The sequence below is a fragment of the Sparus aurata genome, chromosome 1 (genome assembly GCF_900880675.1).
Source record: "Sparus aurata chromosome 1, fSpaAur1.1, whole genome shotgun sequence".
Lineage (NCBI taxonomy): Eukaryota > Metazoa > Chordata > Actinopteri > Spariformes > Sparidae > Sparus > Sparus aurata.
Window position 1 is genome coordinate 26,402,421 of NC_044187.1, and position 11,421 is coordinate 26,413,841.

At 41.0% G+C, this 11,421-nt stretch overlaps 1 protein-coding gene and 1 pseudogene across 1 annotated transcript; both read left to right on the forward strand.

Moving 5' to 3' along the window:
- Positions 1-3,598, forward strand: LOC115589849 (sialic acid synthase-like; annotated as a pseudogene).
- Positions 3,599-4,168: 570 nt separating this feature from the next.
- On the forward strand, positions 4,169-8,940 carry LOC115591763 (sialic acid synthase-like). The gene is made up of 6 exons (XM_030434051.1): positions 4,169-4,446; positions 5,576-5,791; positions 5,871-5,970; positions 6,331-6,485; positions 7,455-7,721; positions 7,883-8,940. The coding sequence occupies exons 1-6, from the start codon at positions 4,315-4,317 to the stop codon at positions 8,090-8,092; spliced, it is 1,080 nt and encodes a 359-aa protein (XP_030289911.1). The 5' UTR covers positions 4,169-4,314; the 3' UTR covers positions 8,093-8,940.
- Positions 8,941-11,421: the final 2,481 nt, after the last annotated feature.

The following is an 11,421-nucleotide window of genomic DNA, read 5'->3' on the forward strand; positions in this document are numbered from 1 at the left end:
AGAATGCCTCTGCAGTTTGAACTCCTGGTAGGATGATCGGGGACTCCCATCCGTGCTTCATCATTGCTGAAATCGGTCAGAACCATCAGGGAGACGTTGAGATTGCTAAGAAAATGATCAAGATGGCAAAGGTAAATAAAGGAGGTGGCAATGGTTGAAAATGTCACTTTGCTTCTCTTCTGCCATGAGCAGTACTGGGAACTGAAGAAGTATGCAGCAGAAAGAAATATTTTCTCAGCGCTTCTGGAATGGACGAGGTGAGAGAAACAATAATTTCAATCAGTGTTCAAGGTAACATCCAGGTCAGGAGTTTACATTTTAACTCCACTGTAAGACACAACAATAGATATTGATATTACTCTATTCCTTAAAATAAGAAAGAAAACCTACAATAAAAAAGTACAGCAGTAGAAAACCTGTAGCTGACTGAATGATGCGGCACATGTACACATACTCTTCTGCTCTAATTTGATTTCCATAGATGGCTGTGGAGTTCCTCCATGAGCTGGATGTACCTTTCTTCAAAGTTGCGTCCTGCGACACTTACAACTTCCCCTATTTGGAGACAACTGCTAAAATAGGTACAAGACTGTGTAGCATGTGACCTCAGATGGCTCTTACCTGAAACCAGCCTTAAAGGTTGTCAAATCTGTTGCTGAGCTGAAACATGTTGCATCTATCATCCCGTTGTGCTCTTAGCTGAAAGGTAAACAGTGATTAACTATCTGTCTGTCAGTGACCTATAAACAGAGCTTTTTAAATATTCAGATATTTGGGTGCAGCGCCATGCTTAATGCTATTGGGTGCGGTCAGATTGTCAATCAGAAGTTGCTGACTTGTGACTTAATTTGAGGGTTTATAAGTAAAAGAGAGTGAGCGTCATTAGCAGGAGCAAAGCGGCGAATCAAAAGAAATAAAACATTATTTTCTGATTGTTTAACTGACATTGCCTTTAAAGCAAAAATCAACACAAGTACACACCCACACTGCCACACAAAGCTACGGAAAGAGCCAAAGTGCTCGCTCCATCTTGTCTGCTGTGTGTGTGTGTGTGTGTGTGTGTGTGTGTGTGTGTGTGTGACTGGCCCCGCCCACCCACCCTTGGTCAAAAAGACACACAGATTTGCTGCTCTATATACATCCACAACAAACCAAGAGCAGATGAGATTGACTGAGAGTGCTGACCTCATGCTACACACCACTGCCCAGAGGCTGACACAGAGAAAAGTCCCGAACACAGTGAAAGCAAATAAGAAAAAAGAAGTCGTGACTGAGTCGTTTGTCTGTCCATCTTTGTCTGTGTACCGATCTGTCCATGTCAGGACGTCCCATGGTGATAACTGGCGGGATGCAGTCCATGGAGATGATGCGTCGGGTCTACAAAACTGTGAAGGAGCACAACCAGAACTTCACTATCCTTTAGTGCACCAGCGCCTACCCTCTGGACCCAAAAGATGTCCACCTTAGTTTGATTACAGTAAGTGATGGTCTTATTGGGGACTGCTTGCTATCAATTCTGGGCCTGAATGTCAATATTCCAAAACACTACAGTAATGCTCTGTTGTCAAGAGAAAAGGCACCTGGACAAGAACGATATACTGTAGCCAATGCTGTGTGTGTGTGTGTGTGTGTGTGTGTGTGTGTGTGTGTGTGTGTGTGTTGTACACTTATATAAATGAGTATCAGCTCGCAGGATTAGCCAATAACTGAACTTGACTGCATTTTGTCCGTGTCAGTGTCGTGCTTTTGGGTTCACATATTAATTATGCTTAGTTCCTCCTCTCTTCTTTCCCTCTCTTCTCCTGAAGGAAACATCAAAAAGAATTCCCGGACATTCCCATTGGATATTCTTGGCATGAAAAGGGAATCTACATAACTGTAGCAGCTGTAGCGATGGGAGCAAAGGTCGTGGAGCGCCATGTGACCTTGGACAAGACCTTGAAGGGAAATGACCACGAGGCATCCCTGGAGCCCTCGGAGCTGGCAGAGCTGGTCAGAGCCATCCGACTGGTGGAGATGGCGATGGGATCACCTGTCGAGCAGACGTTGCCCTGCGAGAAGAACTGCCACGATAAGGTCGGTTTGATTCATTCTCATCATATCACAAGTGAGTCATTGTCTAGTTGTCGAGTTTATCTCCATGAGATAGGGATCCAGTCGTTATCGTGTATGATTGTAAAAATGTACAAGCTCCTTGATTAAAGGAGCACTCCAATGTTTTCACGAAGGGAGTACCACTCAACCTGTGTAAACTATTTATGCTGTGACTCTGGAGGGAGTGTTTCATTCTCATTGTCCCTTAATCACGCTTATTCTGTTTCTTTTTCTTCCTGAGTTGCCTGACATTGCTTTGTATGTCATGGCACTTTGTATATCTGTTTTTGAATCTGTTATGAATAAAGTTGATATTGTTTCTCAACTGCTGTTTTCTGCATGTGCACACTAACACCGCCGTGTTTATGAAATGATAAACAGGATTTGAAGTTTTAGCTTGCTAACCCGCTAGCCCCTAGCTACTTCACTAGCAACACTACCCCGGTGCTCTGAGCTCTGAGTCTGGCCAGATGCAGCTAACAGCTGATTTTGTTTCTTTCTTCTCTCTTTTATTTTTTTTGCTCCATTTGGGCAAGTCGGTGGTGGCTAAGGGAGCCATCCTGAAAGGCACGGTGCTGAGCCTGGACATGTTAGCAGTGAAGGTTGGCGAGTATCCCTCCAGAGGACATGCAGAAACTGGTGGGCAAGAAGATAAGAACGGACGTAGAGGATGATGACAGCATCTTGGTGGACATGATAGAATAAAGCATCCTCGACAAAGGTTGGGAGATAGACGCAGATGGAGAGGGAGAGAGGAGGAAAGAAAGCAAAGAGAGACTGAGAGAGGCAAACAGGTATCAGGAGAACAGACAGTGTTGCAGTGTGTGAACAGAATGAGATACAGAAAAGATAATGAGAAGCAATAAAAGGGAGGAACAGAAGTTTAAGCCTCCATGTTAGAGTGAAAGAGAAAGACGAGAGGGTTAGACAAATAGGGAGAAAAGGGCAGTTAGAGAAAGCTAAATTACATTGAGGGTGAACAGATGTGAATAGGTCCACATGACGATAATCTGAAAGAGGGTATGTTGGTGAGAAATGTTACAACAGCCTGTAATTGCAGGGTGTGGCCTCCGGCATGACATATGTGGGATGTGAAGCCCAATGTGGATTTTCCATGATGTGACGTCAAAGCTTGATAAATCATCCAACACTGTCATTTCAGTGACGCATGGCCCCTCTGAGCTCTATCTCCCGTTCACATATCACAGCTGTAATGTAGATGCATGCAAATATGAACAGGTGAAGTCAACTGGGGTTGCATCCCTGCACTGTTTGCTTACTGTGTGCCACAGGCCCTGTCCAAATTATGCCCCGTGGCAGGCTTATTAAAGTAGTCTCTATCTCTATCTGCAATGATCTGTCCCTGCCTGATTTTCCATGCTGTTAATCATAAAAAGTGGGATGTTTGGTTACATATGTGTTTGAATAGGTTGCACTGTAATTATATACTGTACCTGTATTTGTGGTGAATGAAACTGATGTTTGGATTATGTTCTTCTGTTCATGGAGCCACGTGTGGCACTTAAATAGCAATCAGTGCTTCTTAAATGTTAATCCTGTGAATTAAAAGAGTGTGGAAAAAGCCTTTTATTTTTGTATTTTTGTCTTAATTTCATTAAGAGTAGTAGTAGCAGTGACAAATATGATAGTGATAGATAGTTCACAGGTGTGTCTCAGGTTGACCAGGTTCCAACAGACCAAATGTAGATCGTCTCCCCTGGTGCTCCCACTTTAAAAAAAAAATGCAGCGAACATGCCCTCTTGGATGCTCCTGTGGTGGATAAAACATGATAAAGTGCCCTTTAGGGTGCCCGTCCAGCAGACTTGAGGTGGTGAAGTGCCCTCTAAGGTGCTCATCCAGTGCCATGTTTGGTTTTCTGACTTTTTTTTATTATTTCTTTTTACCCATTTGTTTTTATTATCATATCTAATTTAATTGTTGGGTTGCATTTTGAAGTCACATGCTGAAATGTCTTTTCTTCACCCACTCCTTCATCCGCCTGTCAAACATTCACTTAAGTTTTATGCTTTTATTTTTAAAGTGAATCCGGCTATTACGTTGAACTACAAACCGGAAGTCCGTGCACATCCTGGTTGTTCAGCACGTTAACGGTCCCGGGTCGGCTTGTCCAGGCACAACTCACCGCTGTCCCTCCGTCCACTCCTCTGCAAATCAATTACATTCACCGAGGGATTCTTGTTTCCTTTTCTTTGCTAAACATGCCTCTAAAGTTTGAGCTGTGTCCCGGTCGAATGATCGGAGGGAACCATCCGTGCTTCATCATTGCCGAAATTGGACAAAACCACCAGGGAGACATTGAGATTGCCAAGAAAATGATCAAAATGGCAAAGGTAATAAACTTGACACGTGTGGGTTTATTCTCAACGTGAATAAGTTAGCTTTTCATTTTCTTTATCAGCATACACGCGCAGGAATGATTGTGCTCAGAACCCAATTTAAAAATGTGCCAATTTAACATTCTGGCCGTCGCACCGCCCTCTTCTGAATCGTTACTCTGAATGAAATATACACTGAGCCACTGTGTGTTTGTCGGTCATAATGCCTGAACTAATAGTTCGGACATGAGCTGCTTTTTTACATGCAATAGGCTGCATAGGATTTTTACAAAAAGATGCTCAGGCATGTTGTCTAATGTTAAATTGCCAGATTTGTGAGTGGAGTTTGGTGTGCTTATTCACGCATGGCACATAGTGGCCGTAACAGGACACTGTATCACTCCTGAAGACACACTATTTACTTCGACTACCCCGCAGACATCAATAAAGACATAGACATATGTGTACAGGGCTCTAGACTGCGACCAGAATTTGAGACAGTGACACCAGTTAATTTGTTGGTGTTTTGTTTTTGTTTTGTTTTGTTTTGTTTCACACTGGTACCCGGAAGGAGCGAATCAAATAATCTTAAATTACAGGTGGCAGGCCAGTGTGTGTGATAGCGGCAGGGAATGGGGAATGGCACTGCAAGTGGCTAATGTGTGGTTGTTCCGAGCGCGGAAGGAGAAGATTTCCCTTTCAGCGAACAATGGCGAAACGAACTCTTATTTTCTACCCGACAAGCCGAGTAGTGTGAACTGTACTGTTGACTGTGTCTTGTGATGTGACAACATGTATGATCATAGACAGCTGCAGTATGTTATGGCTCGGGACTACACAAGAGACAGTAATCATTTAACATGACTTCACTTAAAATGGGATTATTGCATTCCTTAGTCATTATATTATAGGGTATGTGTCAGCTGCAGAGGCTTATGGTCTATACTGGTGCCTTAGGTAGTGACTAACACTAGATAAACATAATAAACATGACAGATTATTTAATAACTATATAAACTATAACTTGTTAAACTATTTGAGTATTTAGGACCTCTAAAATAAATCATAAATTAAATCATTACTGCTCAATATGTTTTCCAAGCCTCCCATCTTTGTCCATCCTCACGTATCTTCTCCTTCACAGGACTGTGGCGCTGATTGTGCCAAATTCCAAAAGAGTGAATTAGAGTACAAATTCAACAAGCGAGCTCTGGCGCGCCCCTACACCTCCAAACACTCCTGGGGCAAAACGTATGGGGAACACAAGCGCCATCTGGAGTTCAGCCATGAGCAGTACAAGGAGCTGCAGAAATATGCCGAGGAGGTGGGGATCTTCTTCACCGCCTCGGGTATGGATGAGGTAAGAGAATGACTTCTGATGAAGGCTTAATGGTTTTCGTATCGGGTTTAAGTTTAATCTGAACTTCTTCTGTCTGCAGATGGCCGTGGAGTTCCTACATGAGCTCAATGTGCCTTTTTTCAAAGTAGGCTCTGGAGATACCAACAACTTCCCCTACCTGGAGAAGACTGCCAAGAAAGGTGGGAGTGGATGTATATATATATATTATAGATATTGGGGAAGGAGTTTCAAGTATGAGATTGATGTATCAGATATATTTTATGTAAGATAAACAAGGGCTAAAGCAGTTTTATTATAAACACTTTAACACAGTGATACAATAATATGCAAAGTGTACAAAACACACACAAATGCGCAGTAAACAAAATAAGAACAAGAACGAAAAAATGGGTTTGCCCTCAGTTGAAATAGGTGAAGTGAGATCAAAGATTTCATCAGCAATTCAGTCTGGTCTGTGTGGCCGTCGGTAAAGAGCAGTGTTGCATTTTGTCCTCTGCCCATGTCGGACATGATGTTTATCAGGCTGTTGTCTGTGTCAGGACGACCCATGGTGGTGTCCAGCGGGATGCAGTCCATGGAGACGATGTGTCGGGTCTACAAAACGGTGAAGGAGCACAACCAGAACTTTGCCATCCTGCAGTGCACCAGCGCCTACCCTCTGGAAGCTGAGGATGTCAATCTCAGAGTGATAACGGTGAGAGGAGTACATGAAAGAGTATAACAGAGGGTTGGATTGGAATACAATCGATGTTTATAGATTTCATAACCAAGTTGAGTTTTCAAGGGATCCATACATACATGTTGTGTTGCAGTTTAAGTATTGCACCTAAAATGGTTAAGATTAAACCTCCTGTTTTGTTGAATATCCAGTGGATTTTGCAGTAATGTAAAAAGTACGGGAAAGTCATACTTGAGTAAAAGTATAGATAATGTGTTGATATATTACTTTAGTAAAAGAGGAAGACAAATAGCAATTGAGTAAAGGCCTCAGTATCTGATATTACAATGAAGTATGAAGTATCAAAAGCCATTCTTTGTCAATAAATGTAAAATGAATATTAAAAGGACAATTAAGAGTAAATTATCAATTTATACAGATGTATGCATACACTGTCAACCAATTATCAAATCCGATAGTCAGAATTTTTCAGATTATCGGAATCTGTGTTTGTTTTCAATCAGGTTGCTGATGAAATAATAATAATAGTAATAATAATAATAATAATAATAATAATGATGCATTTTATTTGAAGGCGCCTTTCAGAGCACTCAAGGGCACCGCACATAACAACAATAGTACAACAAAAGAGAACTTTTTTGTTCTCTCTTTTGTTCTTATTTCCAAATGAATGAATTTGGAAATGCTCTACTTTTGCTCAAACAAGTAGCTTGTACTAAAGTTGTTGATAAATGTAGTGTAAAGTATGAAATTTGCATCCAAAATTTAATTGAGTAGGAGTATGCAAGTGCAGAAAATGGAAATACTAGGACCTCAAAACTGCACTTGAGTATACAGTAGTATTTGAGTGAATGTGCTCTACTGTAAAATATATCATCATCCCACCACTGGGATTTCCTCACATCAGAGAGAGCAAGGCTATATCCTGGTCTGTAAACTGGTCCTTTAAGGGTAAGACTTATCTGTCCCACTTGTCAACTACAGGAATACCAGAAGGAATTTCCGGATATTCCCATTGGATATTCCGGCCACGAGTCTGGGATCAATATTTCAGTTGCTGCCGTTGCTCTGGGGGCAAAGGTCATCGAGCGTCATGTGACCTTGGACAAGACGTGGAAAGGAAGTGACCACTCGGCCTCGCTGGAGCCCTCTGAGCTGACCGAGCTGGTTCGTTCCATCCGACTGGTGGAGAGGGCGCTGGGGAGCGGCCTCAAGCAGATGTTACCCTGTGAGAAGCCGTGCCATGATAAGGTGAGATATCCTCTCTCCATGAGAAAATACACAAAATGTTAAAAAGTTCTGTTTTTATCTCACTGGAGTGACATTTCATTGTTTAGAAAGGCAGTCGATTGTTTCAACTTTGAGCTCTGAGAACGATAATAACATCAGTCTCTTCTGTCTTTCTCTTCTAGCTCGGCAAGTCGGTGGTGGCCAAGGTCAAGATCCCCAAAGGGACTGTCCTGACTCTGGACATGTTGACAGTAAAGGTGGCCGAGCCCATGGGCGTCTTTGCCGAGGACATCTTCCAGCTGGTCGGTAAGAAGGTGATGGAGGACGTGGAGGAGGACGAGAGCGTCGCACCAGAGGTGGTGGACAGCTACGGCAAGAAGGCCAAGTGCTGAGGAGGGTGGAGAGTTTTGAAATGAGTCATGAAAAAGGCACTTAATGTCAGAGGAGATTAAATCGACTCCTCTGGGGATAATTTGGACGGAGCGTAATGTGACACAGGCAGGAGGGTCCTGGTCAAGGAAGTTGAGGAAGATCAGAACTTGTTGCATCATTGGACATGAAATGGTCCGAGAGTTTCAGTGTATAACCGCTGTTCAAACATAATTATTTTGCTCAAATTACTAATTTGTTCTCATTTGCCAGAGTATTTTCAATGTATTAATGTTCCAAAAGCCGCCTTAACATAATACACTGACTTTTTTGGCAAACAGGCTCTTTGATAAACCTACCATGATCTAACTAGAGGCTCAGCAGTAGTTTCAGCTCTGTGGTTAGCACCAACCAGTTGTTACTGTTAACTGTCTCAACTCTCTTTGCACCATAGACACAACTGTGAGATCACAGAGCCTGTTTGCCAAACAGTCAGTGGACTCATCTTGTACCACTGAGCTGTTAAGAGTGTCACCCAGTACCATGATGTCTTCAGTAATCAAAGTTTGTGGTGTCAGGCAGGCGCAGCTTCTTTAGGAGAAAAAGATTGCTGGAGCCAGATGCATAAAACTTGAAGTTCCATAGACTGCCTGCAACAAATGTATAAAGCCATGTGTATGCATTTTTTATTGTTTTGCAAACACTACCTTGTGCCCACTCGCAAATAATCTGTTATTGTCACAAAACAGACTCCTGTTAGTCACCAACAGGTTGTAATTGTGCTTTCAGGATGAAAGATATCCACGTTCTCTGTTGAAATCAAAGATGTTCTGAAAAGATTTAGCCTCCAAATAAAACATTGTCCATATTCCCCTCTTGATGTTTTCTGTCTCTAAGCAGCAGTACTTCTCCAACACTGTGGAGGACTGAACATGCCAAAATCAGAAATGCCAAAAGAAACAAAAAGCTCAATAAATACATATATTTATTTATAAATGTGTGTATTTGAATAAGTTTGTGGAAATAAAAAAAGCATGCAAAGGGAAAATAATCCAGGAATGAATATGTAAATAGATTAATTCAAAAAAACAAGAAAACATTAAACAGGAAAAATAAATAGTTGAATTGATACAAAAGTGAATAAATACAGTGACAAAATAAAGCAGTTTATGTCACCTTGTTTATACAGTATTAATTAATGGCTGCCTTTGTTTTTGATGTTATATTTGGGGCTTTTAATGGCATAATTTATTTAGTTATTGTGACATTTATTTCAGATTTTGGCTGTTTCAGACCTCCATACTTAGTACATGGTGATGGAGACCATGTCCATGTTTTTGTACAGTCGATGTTACTTGTAAGAGGAGGGAGCTGCTCCTTTAGCCTGCATTTCTGAGAATCTACACCTGCATGGTGTTGTTCTCTCCGGGTGTTGGCTTGAGCCCAGTGGTTGGTCACTTGAGGCCACGTCGTGCCCGTTGGTTGGCAGACGGGTACAGTCAGTTTAGCGAGTTTATCCTCGGTTGCCAGTAAAAAAGAAGCAGGCGGCCATGTCCTTTATTGGTCGTCCTCAGGTGTACTGTGAATCCCTGTTGCATCACGCCGATCATGGCAGCGGGCAGTGAACGCTGCTGTAAGAGGCTTGTGTCGAAGTAACACAGATCACATCCTGGTAGATGACACTGCAAATCTGATTGGCCCGGTGAGGTTACGTGAGCTGATGTCTTAAAGTGGTTTGTCAGATTTAAAATGTCTTAATGTCTGTACAATTACACAATAATGATAAAATTAGATTAGTAGTGAGCTTGATTTTCACTTTCAAGATAGCGGAGGGTGGTCCAAATGGATCCAAAATCATTATTATTGATTAAAAATGCAAGAAACAACAACAGGACACACTCCGCTTTAACCAATTCACGCCCAAGAGCAGCTACAGGTGTCAGGATCATCCGTCTGTCAGCTGCAGCAGATCTCCCTCTCTGACCATCAACTGCAAAAACCCAACACTGAAAATGTAAGTTTTAGTTTATTTCATCATATAACACTTTAACAGAGTTGAACGATATATGTGTTTTTTTTTTACAGTATAATACACGATTCAAGTAGTACATGAATATGATTCCATACTTGTAAAGCATACAAGGGAAATACAAAAGCATTTGATGGATTCTTACAGTTGCTTCTAAACACACTCATTCGTACACACACATTTCTCACACTCACGTGATCCATAAAAGCAAGAAAAGAATTTAGAAATGACACTGCAGAGGACAGGCTACGTCTGGAGTCTGGGAACAAAAGCTGTAGCGAGGAGGACTATGATTACACACAGGTGTTTATATTCAAATCTTTTTACACACGGAAACACACAATAAAACATTTGAACACTGCAATATAATGAATCGTTGGGGTCAGCTTTATGGAAATTATTTTCATATTCATTTGGACAAAAAAAATGTTACAATTTATGAAAAGATTTTTAAAAAATGGGAGGGTCAACGTGATGACAAAAAAGTTGTTTTTTAACCCTTTCGGAGGGCCGTACTGATATTCTCATGGCTATCTAAACAGGAGAATCAGATCCGTTTGTCTAAAAGAGAAAAAATTCTGTGTTAAACAGACACACACATTCAGATTTAAACCTGAGTATACCTGGATGTTTTTTGGGACACAAATATGCATGTTTTCGTTGAGGAATTACTCTAACAACCTTTTAATATTACGGTAAGGAATACAAAAAAGTGAAGGATTTCATGTGCAGAGTACTTTTATTGAGTATTTATCCAACACTGACGAAGCATGTTGAACATTGTTGAGAGAATAAAATATGAGATATCACCCATGTTCAAATCTACTTTGCATATCTGACCTAGAAAGCAGGCAACATAATGAATATCAGTGATTGATAAATAATATTGTGCGACATTGATAGCATATTTGGTGGCACAGTGAGGCCCCAAATGGATCTGCCTCTAACTAAAATATTTTTCCTCTGCCTGTTTTGAGGGCAGTTTGACTTCGCTCATAAACATTTTTAAAAACCTGTTAAAAAAAAAGAACAAGCACCTACCTTTTTGCAGAATCAGTGAGAGCATATGCAATAACGGTAACATAAACAGATTTTTAGAGTTACAGACGTCTTTATTGTGATATACTTTAATTGTTTAATCTTATTGCAACCTCTTAAGAATATTTGCATTAAAGGAGTCATCACCTGGTTTTTTACATATCCAGTCCCTCTTGGATCGCTTTGGATCAATTCTTAAAACTTATTAGGAAAAAATATATTTAAAAAAATCAAACATAGAGCTTGTTCTGACAGCTTGTTCTGACTTTCTCACACGAGATTATG